Below are 18,449 nucleotides of genomic sequence, written 5' to 3'. Positions count from 1 at the left end.
CCGGTCGACGAAAAGTCCGGTCGACGAAAAGTCCGGTCGACGAAAAGTCCGGTCGACGAAAAGTCCGGTCGACGAAAAGTCCGGTCGACGAAAAGTCCGGTCGACGAAAAGTCCGGTCGACGAAAAGTCCGGTCGACGAAAAGTCCGGTCACGATTAAAGATAGTATACCGAATATTTGGATACATTATATACACAAGTTCATGAGTCATCAGCAATTTCTGTCATGTATTGGCTTGACGCATGAAAATGTATTTGTGCGTGTTGTTGGTTGCCACAACAGTCCAAGGTAAACAGAACACACAACAATCAAACTCAGGACTTTACAGCACTTACTTAGGCAAGGTAGTTTTTTTTTATAGCACACGGTGCTGTGCTGTTCTGCACTTATTGTTGCTGAGGGCGCTTGAACCAATTATTACAGTTAGATGGCAATTACTCTTTCGCCCAGAGTAAGGTATTGGAAAAAATCATCTTTGTGAATGCAATGGTTTGCACCGCAATGTGATCACTGCAATACTCACGCTTTTTTCCACCCGAACATCCATATCTGACTTTTTCCACAATCGTTAAGGTCTCATCGGGATTTTAAGTGTGAGGTCGAAAGCCTGGGCGAACGTAAACGACCTGTCACAGCTGCATGTTATGTGGTTTCTTTAGTGTTAAAAATATAAAGAGACTTACCGCACCTATTCTTTTGTTTTGGCGCCTTTTGTTAATTTGACACGTCGCAGCTGTACTCCATCTGAATTCATTGCTGAGTGAAAGAAAGAGGCATTCTTCTCACTGGAAAAAAAAGCCTACTCTTCTCACATAAGCGGAGAAAAAAAATATATGGCTATAGCTAGGTGGCTCTCTAAATGTTATTGCTCAGCATGGGGTCAATCAATACTGGATTGTTGGACACGCTGGCAGTCTTCTTGTCTTAGGCATCAAGAAAACTAACATTACCCCTTGTGCACAATCAAACCGTATACCAAAGTAACAATCTCATCTCATTTCCTGCACCTCATTAGGCTCGCAAGGGGTGCTGGAGCCAATCCCAGCTGTCTCTGGTCCAGAGGCGGTGGACACCCTGAATCGGTGGAGACAAAGGACAACCATTCACGCTCACACTCATACCTAGGGGCAATTTAGAGTGTCCAATCAGCCTACCATGCATGTTTTTTGGAAATGTGGGAGGAAAGCGGAGCACCCGGAGGAAACCCACGCAGCCCCGGGGAGAACATGCAAACTCCTCGCGAGAAAACATAGGGGTAATTTTTAATTTCATTTTTCCACCATCCCAATGAAATTCACTTATCCCAAGCTTGTTTTGAAACTGCGAGCTGGCTGGCGCTTTCCCTCTTTTTACCACGAACAGAATTTTTTTTCACCGTGGCCATTTCTATCCCCTGCTGCGAAGCGCTCATCCTTGACCGTAAAGCCATACATGACATCCTAGTATTCTTGTTTGGCTGGTGTTTGTCAATGTCGGGTCTTTCATTGTGAACTCTATTTCTCAGAGGAAATAGCTGCTGGCTGTTATTGCCACTGCTATTTCTACAGTTTGTCCCTTCATAAACCACTCGCTCGGACCTCCGTCTCTGGAGACGTGCCGTGATCCTCCTCCACGCGCGGCAACACGCAAGACTGGAAAAGTTCATGGAAATGGACACCGCGTGGAATCCTTTTTTAAAATTCTCGTTGTAGTAGCCGTAGATTATGGGGTTGATGCTAGAATTGGCGAAAGCCAGCCAATGGGCAAAAGGGAAGATGTAGCTGATCAAGAAATCCATCTGGTCTTTGTTCAAGGCCGCGTAGTCGGCTATCATCATGACGGTCCAGAGCGGCAACCACGACAACATAAAAAGCAAAGTCACCAGGAAAAGCATTTTGATGGCCTGAATCTTTTTCTGGGAGGACACGGGCTTCCGCCGTCTCGGACCCCTGACCTGGATGACGGGCCCCTGCGGCTTTCTTTTGGCGAGCACGGAGGAGCATAGTTTGGCACCAATGGTGCCGTACATGATTGCTATTACCATCAATGGAACCAGGTAGATGAGGGCAAAAAGAACCACCGTGTAAAACTTTGTCATCTTTGGGTTGGAAAAGTCTTCGTAGCAAGTGTAAAGTATTACTAACGTGTGGTTGGTGCCGTCGTTGTGGACCATGTAGTGAAAAGGAACCTCCTCCACCGTCAAGGCGACAGCAGCTGGACACATGATCGCCATTGCTAGTACCCAGATAAAAGCGATAGCGACTTTGGCGGTGACTTTGGTTGACTTGTTGTGTAAATACACGATACAGCGAAACCTGTCGGGAAAAAAATAGTGGGTGTTACAAAAAATAAAATAAAAAAAACATTCAGTAGACACAGAACATAAATAATAATTCATATGAGGCTATTGTTAACTGAAAAACAGTTACCATATTTTCACGACTATAAGGCGCACATAAGTCTTAAATTTTCTCCAAAATAAACAGGGCGCCTTATAATCCAGTGCGCTTTATATATGGACAAATACTAAAATTGTCACGATAAAATAAAATGAATCAGTCGATAGGGTACACCGACTCTACTATTTTCCCCGTAGAAAAAGTACTGTGCAGTGACTGCTGGGATATGTAGTTCTTTCGTCAATACACCCAATGGATTGTGGCCTGTATACATCGACATCAACACAGCTTGACGAAGCATGGAAAGCAGCGTTGCGATAGTTACGCTAGCTACTAGCTAGCTACTATTTGTGAATGGATTGTGGCCATCTGGACGAACGAGTTTTCGATGACTCATTTGGACAATTGTTCAATTCGGACATAGAAAATGAGGACTTTGATGGATTTGTGGGTAATGATGACGTGAGTAAGTTGTAAAATGGCTAAATAAAGTACAACCAAACTCAGTTTTGCTTCTGTTGCCTTTTTAAAAACGTGTTTTTAGTGTGTGGGTGTAGTGTGTATGTTTAAGCTGGTTTATGTTTTGCCATGCCTGGCTGCGTCTATAAAAACGGTGCGTCCATTGTGTGTGTAAAATACAGAAATAGCCCTCGTTTTTGACACTGCGACTAAAAATACGATGCGCCGTATAGTCGTGAAAATACGGTATGTTCTCCCTTTTATTTTTGTTATTTTAAAATATGTTTGTGTTATTTTGATCAAATAACAAATTGCCCTACCAAAAATGCGAATCATACTCCAGTGTGGACATATAATTTTATAACATTTTCTTTGGCTGGTGCGACTTGTAGTCCGAAAAATACGGTAGTCTTTAGCAACTGGAATGCTACCCCATGTTTTGAACACAACCATTAAATGAAGAATTGATTCATATAAATCGTTAATTCCAGCACAAAAACAACAACAACTAACCTTTCGGCAGCTATGGCCACCAGTGTGAAGACTGAGGCGGACACAGATACACCCTGCACAAAACCACTCATCTTGCACACCATGTTGGAAAATGGCCAACCTGTAAAAAAAGACAGATTTTTCTCACAGACTCGGATTACACAAACACTTCAAAATCTCAAACATGTTCTGTTGTGTCCAAAAGGTATTTGCTTGTTTAGGATTAAATTGTCACATAATGGCAGTACTTACAGTCCTCCTCTGCACAATTGCAGTTCAATGGTGGGTAATTGCTGTTTGTTTCAGGCTAGGAAGATTCCATTTATTATTATTATTATATTATAAAGGTAACAGACCTGAAAACGCAAGAGCAATTTTTGTATTTTTGCATTTTTGCTTAGGATCGTTGGATTTAAAGTTAGTAAGAAGCAGGCTACTAAAGAAAAGAGTTGTGATAGTACAACTTGAAATTAAGTATTGCTTGAGGTAAAAATAAAAAGGTGAATTATGCTGTTTTTGACTATACTAAGTGACACCTTTTTTTCTCAATGCAGCCAAGTCTGTGATTTATATTCAGTCGCAACCTTCATCATGATTATGTTATATGGAATTCTGCATTAGCATCGGCAGGTATTCTTCTGTTATTTACATCGATTTTCGTCATTTCAAGCAGACGACGAGTGACCTCCAACTGTACAATCAAGCAAATGGAAACTAGAATGCTTCCTCTCTTCAAATGTGCAATTGAAGATATAAGATTGAAGACAAACTCTTCAAAAGATGCTAAAAAGAAAAAAAAGGGAAATTCATGAAGTGAATGCTAGAATGGTTATATTTCTCGGTCGGGGTCAAGAATTGCTTGGGTGGGTCTTTCCTCACGAGAACTGAAGGTCTTTGCCTTTTTCTTTTTTCCTTTTTTAATCTTAGATGTTGTATAGGTGGCCCAGCGGTATGAATGGTTCGCGCGTTGGCCTCACAACTCTGGGGTCCTGGGTTCAAATCCAGGTCGGTCCATCTGTGTGGAGTTTGCATGTTCTCCCCAGGCCTGCGTGGGTTTCCTCCGGGTACTCAGCTTCCCTCCCACATTCCAAAAACATGCATGGTAAGCTGATTGGACACTTTAAATCCCCCTAGATGTGAGTGTGAGTGTGCACGGTTGTCCGTCTCCTCATGCTCTGCGATTGGCTGGCCACCGATTCAGGTTTACCCTGCCTATGGCCCGGAGTCAGCTGCGATAGGCTCCAGCACCCCCCGCGACCCTAATGCGGATAAAGCGGTTCAGAAAATGAGATGACATGTTGTACAGTATAGGATAATTGCTTTTTTCACACAAAGAAAATGTGTATGTTTACATCCATGTTATACCAGAGCAGGGGTAGGGAACCTATGGCTCGGGAGCCACATGCGGCTCTTTTGATGGGTGCATATGGCTCTGAGCTAAAATATGGAAACCAGTGGTGAGAGAGCCGAGTCCCGAACGCACCAATAGGAACGTCACGTCGGCACTGTGGCATTGATTTTTTTTTTCATTAGAGTCTTCTGCATCTATTCTCTCATTGATACTCATTGAACTCATTGATATTCATTGATTAGCAACAGTGTAACAATTTTGTCAAAAGAATTCAGAGACCTTTTGCACTTTAAACGTGGTAAAATGACTAACAAATTTGCACATTTTCATGTATTATGACTTTTAAATTTTGAGTATGGCTCTCAAGGAATAACATTTGAAAATAAGAATTATTTATGGCTCTCTCTTTCAAAAACGTTCCCGACCCCTGTACCAGAGTATTATTTTTCCAACAATGTCTGCCAGCAAAAAAAAAATCTTCATGCATTCAATAGACACATTAGTTTTCTATCCTTTTGCGTGGGTGACTGTCTTTTGGTATAGGCTATTCCTTCCCTGACAAATAGAGGTGAGAGGTATCTTCACTAATGGTTGGTGAGGTTGCATTGCACTAAACTAAGCTTATTTGTTCCGCAATTTTTTTTCCGTCTGTGTATTCATACGCTGCTAATCATTGTAAGGTGAGAGCGATACCTCATTAACACAGTTGACCTCCCGCATTTCACCACTTATAATGCACAAAGTACTCAAATACAATGCACAGCAGAATCCCAAGGACAGGAACTAAATGAATAGATAATTATACTTTAAGTGTTTACAGTTTTGACTCCTACTCCTGGAAATGCTCTCTGACCATGACAACGTTAAAGTGCATTTTGAAAAAAGACTTCAATTTTTCATGTATTTTACCTGTAATAAGATTGTCCACAAGTGTTGTTGGGATGCAGAAGATACCGACCAGGAGGTCGCTGATAGCCAGGTTGAAGATGAAGAGGTTAGTGACCGTGCGCATGTGGCGGTTTCCAAGCACAGTCAGGCACACCAAAATGTTCCCAACCATGCAAAGCAAGAAGATGAAAAGATAGGCCAAGATGTAGCTCGTAGCCACGGAGAGTGAATGTTGGTAGTAGGGGAATAACGTCATGTTCGTTTCCTTTTCAAAGAAGGTGTTCAAGGTCGTGTTTTCCGATTCAGTTTCCATCCCCATCATTTTTTCCTGGAGAATAGAAATGGATGAAAAAATAAGAACATACAGAAGATTTTCATTGTCTGTTAGGGTTATTAGTCTTACATTATTATATATTTGCTCGCAATGAAGAACGCTTTGCTTTACTTAGCTTACGTGTGTCAAAGTGGCGGCCCAGGGGCCAAATATGGCCCGCCGCATCATTTTATGTGGCCCGGGAAAGTAAATCATGAGTGTTGAGTTTCTGTTTTAGGATCAAATTAAAATGAAGAGTATAGATGTATATTAAATTTCCTGATTTCCCCCCTTTTAAATCAATATTTGTCATTTTTTAATCCATTTTTTCTGTGTTTTAGTTCAAAAATCATTTTGTAAAATCTAAAAAATATATTTAAAAAAAGCTAAAATTAACATTGTTTTAGATCTATAAAAAACTGAATATTCAGGGCTTTTAATCCACTTCTTTTAATCCTTTGATTTAAAAAAAATCTAAATATTATATCTAAAATGGTCCGGCCCATGTGAAATCAAGTTGACGTTAAAGCGGCCCGCGAACCACCCAGAGTCTGACACCCTTGATTTAGCTTAACATTAGAAAAGTCATTATAGTACATCTGCTTGCAACAATAAATGCTTTGCTCCTTAGTTTGACCAAACAACAGGAAGGTCGAATCCTCTTAGACTGCTGGAATGTGGCGAAGAATCTTCGGCTCTACATGACCTTCATTTGTTTTGAGAGCTAAGACGTCCATTGTAACTAGAGTCCTTGAAGCTAATAAATAAGGAAAAGATGTGTGAGACACCAGAACGAACCTGGACAGAGACCTGTAAGGTTCGATTCTCTCTTGCAAGAAAACCCAGAAGATTGTCTTGTCTCTTTATTTGTGCGTGCATTTGGGAATGCCTATTGGTGAACCTAACGGAGTCTGTCGTCAAATCCAACGGTTGCTGTCAAAACGCATTGGACGTCCATCGCCGTTAATGGCCGCCAATGAGTTTAGAAACAACACTGTCGACTCCAGTAAAAAGAAATGGCATTCAAAAAAAGATTGCGTGGATAATAACTTTGAGGAAAATGGAATCTGTTCGAAGTAATAACGTGAGGTAGTTCTTTGCTGTGTAGGAAATAAATGTCAAAAGAATTCGAGCGGGTCAAGCCTCTCTTATCTATACATATTATACCATTTCTGAGAACGTGTGTGCGTTAGTGTGTTTCTCTGTTAACATTGGACAAAATGGAGATAACACCATACATCCAATTTGAATGCGGTTTTGAACAAACAATTGAAAATGTACGCCTCTGAGATGTTACCGGGCTCGATTTTTGAAGTTGGGCCCCAGTTTAAATTGAAAACAATCTATTTTTCCCCTTCCAATAAGGAATGTTGCCAGGTTTATAGCCCAGGGTTGATAGTGCAAACATGGCAACCTCGGTGTCACCCATTCATGGGTTCCTTACGCAAATAGATGACCAAAACAGGCGCAATTTTGTAAATACTACCTTTTCTTTAAGAAAAAAAAATCAAATAATAAAAACTGGGATAAAACTACAAACTCAACAGGGTTAACACGGGAGACACAAAGTCAAACATCACTAACCAGGATACAATATTCCCACACAGACGTACAAAAACATGAGGTTTAACTACACAGAAGGGGGTTGATGACAATCACAAACACCTGGATCAAACAGGGGAAGGAGAGTAAACAAGCAAACACTCATCCAACCAAAACCCCACCAAATCGTGACATAAGGAACAAAAAAATATTTTCATGTAGAAAGTTCATTTTGCATCACTTTGAATGATGTTTTTGTGGCACAGCACACGGTGCCATTTTTCCCACTCATTCAAATTTGCTCTGTTTGTTGTTGTTTTTGCCAGTTTTGTTTGCTTTTTTGTCTGCATTTATGTAGGATTCTCTATCAGCTTGTAGCTAAAAGTGACCTTTTCTATTTCAATATTGTCCGTGCTGCCAGCTCACCTCGGCAAGATTATGCCTTGTTAACGTGTCATTATTTTTTTTAACGCCAACTCAAGTACGAGCGTGTTATTTCTGCATTGCGTCAAGAATAAGGATGGCTGCAAATTAAAAGATGCATTTCCTTTTCAAATTATAACATGTTCACCTGTTGAGGCTGCGTATAACTAGATGAGTCACCAATCAAAGCAGCCGGTGGTCCGTGAGAGTAGTTACCGCAGGGGTCGGAAACCTTGTTGACAGAGAGAGACGAAAACAATTTATATTTTCAAATATTGTTCCTTGAGATCCATACTTAGAATTTAAAATACGTGTGCGGTCGATTGGTCGCCGGTCTTTTGGTCGCCGTCTTTTGGTCGCCGGTCTTTTGGTCGCCCGGACCCAAACAATGGGCGACCAAAAGACCGGCGACAAAATAAAGGTAAAACAACATGGTCTATGCATCAATAAAAGCCAACAATGACCATGAGCAGTTTCACTGAGCCGACGTGTGAGTGTATAAGAGTTTGTATGTACATGCGTTGTCCCTTTAACAATATGTTGGGGTAATTATTATTATAAATGTGTTTGCAATGAATATAAAGCCTTATAATATACATGCTTACTATATTAATCAATATATTTGCTTATTAGGAATAGTAATGCTCATCCTAAATGTGTAACTATATTAAACAATATAGTTATATGTGTTGATCGCTTCCAACGAAGACAAACGCCTACGCCAAGGTCGCTCTCCAGGACAGAAGCAAAGGACATAAAACAATCCACTGAGTTCTTGCTCCGAGGACTGATTACTGGAAGATACGCGTCGACCTTTTCCCCAGATGCGAGTTCACAATGAAGATCGGTGAAGGACGCTTAAATTGTTGTTGGGTCAGCGGATGGCTATCAAGCATATTGTTTTAATTTGTGACGCTAGGTTGACGCTTGGGTTGCTTGATTATGGAATTGTTTTGTTTCTTGCTTACGCAAATGGAATTGTTTTGTTTCTTGCTTACGCAAATGGAATCGATAACCTTGTAATTGTTTTGATTTGAAGCCTTAAATAGGCAGGACATAATGCCGCTCTTTAGAATAATCTTGGGTGGGGCGAGCTGCCGGATGTATTCTCTCTTGCAAGAATTAAATGGGATGTGACTACAGATGCCTTTTTTATTGAAAGCTGAATTGGAAAAACCTAAGGAATAAACATACAATTGGATGAACCTAACATTTGGTCCTTCGAGCCTGTGGTCAAGATACCGGAGCAGAATCCAGGTCGCTTCCGTTCGATATCTGGAAAGACCGTGCACGGCGCTTAAATACCCTTTCCGGGCTGGATTACTCGACGAGGCGACTTGGGTTCTCGACGGTTGACGACTAACACTCTGAAAGAGACATCTGGTGTCATATCTGGTAAGTCCATTTTTTTAAATGTGACTCGCGTCCAGGGGACTGCGACTCGCGTCCAGGGGACTGCGACACGCGTCCAGGGGACTGCGTTACAAACCCTGGGTATACTAGTCGATGCCAGGTAACGAGACAGAGCATGAGTCTATAAAACTTGGGGCAGTTCGGGGTGTCCTGTACTGTGGTCCGGAAAGGTACAAATATAACTCTGACAGTATATCAAGCTAGGGTATACATTTGTGTTGCGTGTGTTACGTGTTGCGTGTGTTACGTATGTCCTTCCGCGGAAAAGAAATTTGCTAACTGATAACTGAGTGCTCGCGAGCTCCATCCAAAGATGGGCAACTCGAATAAAAAGCGGCTAGTGACGACGATCCAAAACAGCGTCTGCCGTGTAGAGATTGAAATTTGTTGAAAATCAAAGCGCTACAAGGGTTAAACACCTAAATTTATGGATAAACAAATATGGGTTTGCTGGCCAGCTTAAATATGCATGAAATATTAAAACCTGCAGGATAAAATAGGCACTAAGCATAGAAGTAATCTATATAATATGTGAAGGGAGATACAAGCGAGGCGGCTTGTTCCACAGAAAAAAGGAGTGATAAAACGGGTCCGTTGTGTGAAATAAAAAATAAAAGATAGCGCGGGCTACTCGGCTGACGGGGGAGGATAGGAATGTAAGCCAAGAAGTTGGAAAAAAAACAAGTAAATCGGGTTTTCAAAAATACTATGTGCGTGATTGCCTGGACAAAAAGTCTCTAAAAACAAGGCAGGCCTGCTCAAAATGATTTGAATGAGGATTTTGAACATGAGGATGTTGAGCTAATTTTAAACCAGAGATCACATTCTTTGTGAATGAATTCAATTGGAATTTTTTTTGTGTGATGCTGAAAGTTGTAAAATGGCAATTAAAATGGTTATTTCCAAGTCCTAGGCATACTTTGTTAATAGTACCTAAATGTACTGTCAATTTAATGGAATGAAATGGCTTATTGCGGATTATCTTGGTTTTATCCTGTCAGCGGGAATATTTTGGTTAACAGAAATACAAAACGGCAAATTAAATGTTTAGCGGGCTTGCCAAAACTGCGTTTTTGTCATATTCTAAACTTGCCAAATAATGCGTTGATTGCGGGGGAAGCGCTCTGTTTTCGGTGCGGCTGATTTGATGGTGTTGGACATTATAATATAGTATAGTATGCGCGCGGACCGCACAAGCGACTAAAATTTAAGGGGGACCCCTTCCGTGGAGAATATTACAATTATTGGCCTTGAGGGCGCTGAAGCAAACTTGAGGGCAGAAATGGGTTTTGCCATGATATAGTTGTGCTTGCAGCAAACTATGGTGATATAGTTGGATATCGGGAGAGTAATTAATTTAGTGTAATTAATTTAGTCTTCTCTAAAAAGCGTTATAATTGTGTGCACAGGAGGACAAAAAGAAAAGCGTTTTGGAATTTGTAAACAAAGATAAAAAAGCTGCTTCTGCAGCGAGCGTGAAGGTCACAGTCAGCGGCTAAGGGCGCGCTTCCGTTTAAACATTTCAGAATAAGAACAATCATGGTCTGCAAGGGATGCATGGTTCCGCAATTATCTTCGCATTTATTTTTGGGATTTAATAAGAAATAGTTTTCGAGGTGATAGAAAATCTGTTTGGCAAAGATTGATTTGGTAAAAGCTTTGGAATTGGGAATAAATACTATTATTATTATTTTATTTTTTTGTTTTGTGAAGTTCAAAGGGCTCTTGATTGAAGAGAGCTAGTTTTGGAGGATAAAACGATATTATTACAGTTTTGAATGGTTGGTTTGTTCAAAATACTTCAATATAGGTGATTGGCTGGTTAAAGAAAAATGAATGGAATTTTGTTTTTGTTTTTTTTACAATATTATGGCATATTGGTTACAATTTGTGGGTCCTTTATTAAGCATTGAAAATTGTAATTAGGAAATGCCTAGTAAAAAGTGGATTTCTCTAATTTAATTATTGTAGATTTTTCTTGTGGTAACAGGGAGCTATAAGAAATGGCTCTTATCTTAAGTAAACATAGTATGGGGTGATTTACAAATTATTTTTTTAGGTACTAAGAGTTATTTGGTTGTTAAAGAGATCAGACATGAATTTAACAATGCAGAAATGGCATGAGAAATTTCGTGGCATTCGTCCAAATTATTAGGTAAATTGAACCTGGCTGGGGTAGATAAGATAATTGGTTAAGGATAGGCATAGTTTCCCTAGAAGAAACATGGAGCGTCTTTAGGTGCACAAAAGACTTTCCTTGTTTGACCTGAAGGGGGCGTATGCTTTGGTATAGGGCATATTGATGACTATTGGGGCGTTATTACTGTCTATTGCTTTAGGGGCATACAAATTAAGAATTTAGCCAAAACTTACTGCATTGCAATTATGGGGTTAATACACCTGAATGTTACGGTGATAACGATTGGCAATAACAAGCTTAGATATAGGGGAATATCTACAAAAATAAAAATAAAAAATAAAATAAAATAAAATCTAGATTCAGGTGGGGCCTTTCATGGTGTGAAACAAGTGATGAAATAATGTCTATGTTTTAAAAATAACATCTCCAAATTATAAAATATCAACCTTGGAGAAATGCTTTAAGTAGATGGGTTGACTAGAATGGGCAAAATTCGATAACATTGAAAGGGGGGTAACTTAATGCAGAACAATGAGATAAAGTTTTTTACAAACGGTTTAAAATACTAAAAGGGGGTGTGTGTGTGTTTCAATGTGTCACAACTTTTCCGTTATTGCATTATTGGCGAATAGATATGTGGCATGTGGATCTAATACATTAATTATCTAGTTTCTTCAGGCATCAATTTTGCGGTTCGAGGATCTACTAATGCGGAGTGGATCCAGACCTTCCGGAGTGTGGAGTATTCCTGGTGTCCTCAAGAATTCGTAGGTTTTCTCTGGGTACTCCAGTTCTACTCCAACAAACCAAAATTATGGATGATTGGGGGAGCACTCAAAGCAAATTCCTTGATTATGAGTGCGAGCGTGGATGAGTGTCTGTCTTTTGTGTTTTAATTGGCTGGCCACCAAGATATATCAATATTCTAATATCAAGGTGGAATATTTCTGAAATCGCTGATAAGCCTTTCAAGGACGGTGGTGGCAGAGTAGGACAGAAACAAAAAGAAAAGAATTTTGCCAAATAAAATTTTTTGATATCTGCAATGCGAAATTTTGGGAACCTGGGGGACTAAACAAAAACAAAAGACTCATCTAGGAGGGCTACCATTTTGAGTCAGGGTAAATTTCATGCCTCAAAAAAGGGGGAGGTTATATATATTCAATCTATATGCAGATATATGGCCAAAACACGGGCGATTCCCCCTTATGTCAAGCTACAAAAGCTACATATCCATTGCAAAGGATACACATGGATTTTATAGAATATGTGTGGTACATAACAGTCCTAAAACAGATTGGGGAAACCTTGTTGCAGAAACTGGTCTAGATTGGCAAGCTTGGATGACACACCCGTGCGAAAAAAACCATCAGGCCTTCGATAAAATTAAACCATACGGTGGGGGCATTACAAATCATTATTCAGACTGACAAATTAACTTGTGGATCCTTGTCTGACGTTTTTCCTAAGTCCATGGGCAGGTGGAGAAAATCGTCAGAGATGGAAACACCCGGATTCGCCCTAGTAAAATTAAAATCTGAAATGACCAGAGAATTCATTTCTGCAACGGGGAGTTCCCAAAACGGGAGGCGGTAAGAAAAATTGGTTATTGTTGATGGAAAATGCAGCTATTACTATAAATCAAACCTACATAACATGTATGGGGCCCCGCCCTCTCTTACGAGCAGTACCCGCGCAAATTACTCCTGATTGTGTAATGGAGATAATGACAAATGAAAATGTAAGCCCCAATTGTGAGAAATGGAATAATGTCTACCCAGTTACAAGAACTTTTCAACACATGTCGCTTTTAAATCATTTTACCTGCTTAAAACCTTACAGGGCATGGTCTGAAGCTGGAGGCGATAAATGAGACGTGGTGTGCCCACGTCCTAAAACCGACTACACCCTGGTACCACGTTCTGACCTATGGTGGTGGTGGGGTCAAAACAAATTATACGACTCCTGCCAAAATGACAGCAGGACTTTGTGCCTTGGTCTCACTGCTATTACCAGTGTCTGTTTTTCCATCTACAGTAGAGGAGATACAATTGGCTGCACAGAAATCCGGTATGATGGCGGGCCCCTCGCGACGGCGTCGCATGGAGAGAGGGTGATCCGACATACATTGATGATGAGTATAAGTTGGCTAATCAGATCGCAGCAGGTTGGGAGTATATTTTTTTCTTTTAATTACTCCAAACAAAATGTTGATTGGATAAATTACCTGCATTACAATGTCAAAAAAACTTGGAAACTATACTGAACAGGGATTTGTGGCGATAAAGGAACAATTGGCAGCCACCAGTCTTATGGCGTTCCAGGATCGCATAGCAGATGATATGCTGCTTGCGGAGCAAGGGGGCGTGTGTGCAATGTTTGGAGATCAATGTTGCACCTTCATACCGAACAACACGTCACCCGGTGGGTCCCTCACCCAGGCCATTAGTGGCCTGCAGACCCTCAACCGCAATATGAAGGAGCATTCTGGAGTCAGAGAATCCGCCCTTGAAAGCTGGTGGCATGTCCTTTGGATTTTGGCCCAAATTTGTTGCATTTTCCGTAGCCCTTTTTGCTACGATTTTGACATTATGTGGGTGTTGTATTATTCCCTGCTTAAGATCTTTGATGAGCCGACTTATAACCACTGCGATTGCCCCTACAAATTCTAAATTGCATGAATTATATCCTCTGTTGATGAGACATACTGAGGGAAGCAGTGAATTTCAAGAGCATGGTAATTTCGAGGATGAAAAATATGGCGAAAATGATTTTGTTTTCTGCTTTCAGACCTGCCGAACGAGTAGGGCCTAAGCGGGTAAAATTAAAACAGCCAACGGAGATATCCCTCTCTTCTTGGATTTGCCATAAAATAAAAAACGAACATATAATAAAAAAAGGGGGAATGTTGGGTTTATTCTGGGATGTTACTATATGTTCATTTGGAATTAATGGAATAAAGCTGAAAGGAAGTTTTATTAAGGGGATCATGTGCAAATTTATAATATAGGGGGGAATGTTGGGGTAATTATTATTATAAATGTGTTTGCAATGAATATAAAGCCTTATAATATACATGCTTACTATATTAATCAATATATTTGCTTATTAGGAATAGTAATGCTCATCCTAAATGTGTAACTATATTAAACAATATAGTTATATGTGTTGATCGCTTCCAACGAAGACAAACGCCTACGCCAAGGTCGCTCTCCAGGACAGAAGCAAAGGACATAAAACAATCCACTGAGTTCTTGCTCCGAGGACTGATTACTGGAAGATACGCGTCGACCTTTTCCCCAGATGCGAGTTCACAATGAAGATCGGTGAAGGACGCTTAAATTGTTGTTGGGTCAGCGGATGGCTATCAAGCATATTGTTTTAATTTGTGACGCTAGGTTGACGCTTGGGTTGCTTGATTATGGAATTGTTTTGTTTCTTGCTTACGCAAATGGAATTGTTTTGTTTCTTGCTTACGCAAATGGAATCGATAACCTTGTAATTGTTTTGATTTGAAGCCTTAAATAGGCAGGACATAATGCCGCTCTTTAGAATAATCTTGGGTGGGGCGAGCTGCCGGATGTATTCTCTCTTGCAAGAATTAAATGGGATGTGACTACAGATGCCTTTTTTATTGAAAGCTGAATTGGAAAAACCTAAGGAATAAACATACAATTGGATGAACCTAACACAATAAAAGTCCGGGAAATTTTGAGCTTTTCTTTAGCCTAATAATTACTAGGGCATGAAGTATGACTAAATAGTAATTCGCAGTTTGTATTTAGGGAAGTTGAGCACCGATTTAAATGGTAATTATCAATAACCTTCCGGGCGACCAAAAGACCAGCGATCAATCGACCGTGTACCTTAAATTACATGAAAATATGTGCCTTTTTTACTCACTTCACCCCTTTTAAAGTAGAAAAAGTCTCTGAATTCTTTTGACAACATTGTTACGGTGTTGCTAATCACTGCATCCATAAAGTGTTGTCTAATTAAAAAATTATGATTAAACCGGCGCTAGATGTAGCGTCGAGGCCACGACTTGATGTTCCTAACGGTGCGTTCACAACTCCATATATTAACTGACAGGTTAGCTGGGAGCCATATGCACCCACCAGAAAAGCCACATAAGGCTCCCGAGCCATAGGTTCCCTACCCCTGGTCGTTAGTGTGTCGGCCTCACAACTCTGGGGTCCTGGGTTCAAATCCAGGTCACGTCCACCTTTGTGGAGTTTGCATGTTCTCCCCGGGCCTGCGTGGGTTTCCTCCGGGTACTCCGCTTTCCTCCCACATTCCAAAAACATGCATGGTAGGCTGATTGGAAACTCTAAATTGCCCTTAGGTATGGGGGTGAGTGTGCATGGTTGTCTGTCTCCGTGTGCCCTGCAATTGGCTGGTCACCGATTCAGGGTGTCGCCCGCCTCTTGCCCGGAGTCAGCTGGGAAAGACTCCAGCACCCCCCGCGACCCTAATGAGGATAAAGCGGTTCAGAAAATGAGATTGGATTGGATAACTTTATTCATCCCGTATTCGGGAAATTTCATTGACAGTAGCAAGAGGAAAGGCATAGTTATAAGTTAGACAGTACAGTCGCAAAGGCCGCAGAACAACAAAGCAAAAGCACAAAGTACAAAGCAAATCAAAGTAAATGAGATCATTAAGGAGTCCAATCAAAAGTAATAAGTCAGTGTGTCTTGGTCTTTCATGTCTTATTGTCACTCGTATTTCTTCTTAGGCAAAAAGCTATTATACGAATTATAAGATAAAATCAAATTGAAAGACCTGATGGGTGAGCATAGCCCACAGCGATATATTTTTTTCTTCCCCTATAGCTGCCACTGCACATTATTTTGACCCTCAAACTGCATTTGCACTTCAAAAGGTGGAAATCTTTTCAATGAACTTTAGAACAGCGAATGACGATTTTGCAGAAGCAGGAAATGTGAACTTAGAATTCTAGCTTCAGGCAGGTTGTGTTGATTAGTATTCAACATTTGAACTGAAACATACTAACCCAAGGGGCAAGAAGCTGTCTCCAAGGAAACTAAAAAATGTCAGCTCAAGATTAGCAAGAGAATGGATGTGTGTTCTTGACACACCTCCTTTCATTATGGACACCCGATGAGCCTAAATTATAACCCTGCATTGTTAAAATAGCTATTTTTCTGCCGTATCGAGTCCTTTAGAGCCATGGTAATCTTTTCGCATAAATGACATTCATCTGACAGGTGGTTTCTCAAAGAATCTAAACATGTGGAACACAAATTCTTAAAAAAGTATGAAAACGGAGACAATAATGTTTCAACGTGACAATTTCTAAAGCGCGGTCATTTTGGGGTGAATGTGAAGTCAGATAAATCCAAGTTTAATTTACGGATCTCATTAAGGATGTCAGACCGCCACAATTTTTAGGGCGCGTGGCAAATTCAAATATTGCGGGAAGTTCCTTAGTGCGAGTAATATCTTTCCTAAAATCATGTAATGTATGCCAAAGGAGTTGCCAAAAATAGCTGAATCGAACGTTTGCCTTCATTAGGAGGAAAACCTGCGGAAGCGACCAATTTAATGTACTTACCTACTCTTTAATATAATGCACACTTAAGTAAATATGACAATGAAGACAATGTATAGTAAGGCTTTTTTCCCATTTATATATATATTAAAAAAGGCAGATCATGTATAGTAAAGCTGTGATTTTTCAAAAAAACATACCATTTTTTTTTTTTAAAGGAGCTTTTTTCTTCCTCAAAAAATGGCCATCTATTTTCCCTTTAAAAAGGTAGACCATGTATATTAAGGCTTTTATTTCTATTAAAAAAAGACCATATATTCACTAGCCTACCACCTATGTTTTGGGGACGTGGGAGGAAACCGGAATACTCAGAGAAAACACACACAAGTCGCGAGAGAACATGCCAACTCGACCTGGGATCGAACCCCCGACCTCGAAACTGCGAGACCGACGTGCTAAACACTTCACCGTTATATATCATTTCCGGGATACACCGTTTATTTTATTTTATTCGCCGTAAATCAATAAACCTACTCCTTCAGTAAATTCATACACACCGATGTTTAATTTTGGGGAGAATGTTTATGGCAACGGCACTTGCCCAATTTCATTCGTAAAAACGACCACTTTCCCCGGCTTCAAAAAAACATTAAGATTCGTCAAAATGTACCTTTAAATGAAATAAAACGAGTGAGATTCACGCGCCCCCCCAAAAAAATAGAAAAAAAATCGAAGTAGAAGCCACTTGTTGCGTTTAACTAAGTAACACAATTGACTGGAAACGACGTCAATTAAAAGCGCCCACATACCTTTTCAGTTTCGGATGACGTTCGAGAAAAAGCGATGCCCTCGAATTAAAGTCAAGGTAGAAATAAACGTGTGAACATTGCGGTGGGCAAAGCTAAACAGGTGGGCGGTGCATTCCAAGTGATGACAATGTATGTACATCATTCATGATATATATCAGGGGTGGCCAACTCTGTTCCTCGCTGGAGACTCGATAGTTGCTATCTGCTCTGTTTTCCACATCTTTCCTCCACCAACACACTTGAATGAAATCATCGGGATCGGTATCCAGCTGCAGGGCAGCTTGCTAATGAAGTGATCATTTGATTCAGGTGTGGTCAAGAAGGGAGATACAGTTGTGGTCAAAAGTTTACATACACTTGTGAAGAACATAATGTCATGGCTCTCTTGAGTTTCCAGTTATTTCTACAACTCTGATTTTTCTCTGATAGAGTGATTGGAACAGACAACTTCTTTGTCACACAAAAAAACATTCATGAAGTTTGGTTCTTTTATGACTTTATTATGGGTGAACATAAAAAAAAGTAATCAAATCTGCTGGGTCAAAAATATACATACACATACCTGTCAACCTCTGCCGATAACTGCCCTTATAAATGATTATGATTCCCCTTACAAACCCCCGAAAAAACCTTACAAACACCGTACGACTCGTACTTTCAGAGAAAAATCAGAGTTTTAGAAATAACTGGAAACTCAAGAGAGCCATGACATTATGTTCTTCACAAC

The 18,449-nt window shown here is 40.3% G+C and overlaps 1 protein-coding gene across 2 annotated transcripts; it reads right to left on the bottom strand.

Moving 5' to 3' along the window:
- Positions 1-558: 558 nt before the first annotated feature.
- npffr1l2 (neuropeptide FF receptor 1 like 2) lies at positions 559-17,982 on the bottom strand. Of its 2 annotated transcripts, XR_013300205.1 has the most exons (6): positions 17,723-17,982; positions 7,994-8,077; positions 5,589-5,895; positions 3,350-3,449; positions 683-2,293; positions 559-606 (listed from the first exon to the last, which is right to left on the bottom strand). XR_013300205.1 is itself a non-coding variant. In XM_077599990.1 (5 exons), the coding sequence occupies exons 3-5, from the start codon at positions 5,887-5,889 to the stop codon at positions 1,294-1,296; spliced, it is 1,401 nt and encodes a 466-aa protein (XP_077456116.1). In that variant the 5' UTR covers positions 5,890-5,895; positions 7,994-8,077; positions 17,723-17,982; the 3' UTR covers positions 612-1,293. The 2 variants fall into 2 exon arrangements, 1 of the variants encoding a protein (XP_077456116.1); XM_077599990.1 differs by lacking the exon at positions 559-606 and having other exon boundaries at positions 612-2,293.
- Positions 17,983-18,449: the final 467 nt, after the last annotated feature.

This window comes from Stigmatopora argus, chromosome 5 (assembly GCF_051989625.1).
Source record: "Stigmatopora argus isolate UIUO_Sarg chromosome 5, RoL_Sarg_1.0, whole genome shotgun sequence".
Lineage (NCBI taxonomy): Eukaryota > Metazoa > Chordata > Actinopteri > Syngnathiformes > Syngnathidae > Stigmatopora > Stigmatopora argus.
This window is presented reverse-complemented; position numbering and strand designations above follow the sequence as displayed.

Coding starts and splice junctions, on each gene's coding strand:
- npffr1l2 (XM_077599990.1), bottom strand. CDS start 5,889: ATGATGGGGATGGAAACTGAATCGGAAAACACGACCTTGAACACCTTC. Junction 3,450..5,588: donor TGTGGACAATCTTATTACAG/GTAAAATACATG, acceptor CTTTTTTTACAG/GTTGGCCATTTTCCAACATG. Junction 2,294..3,349: donor GTGGCCATAGCTGCCGAAAG/GTTAGTTGTTGT, acceptor TTTTCCCGACAG/GTTTCGCTGTATCGTGTATT.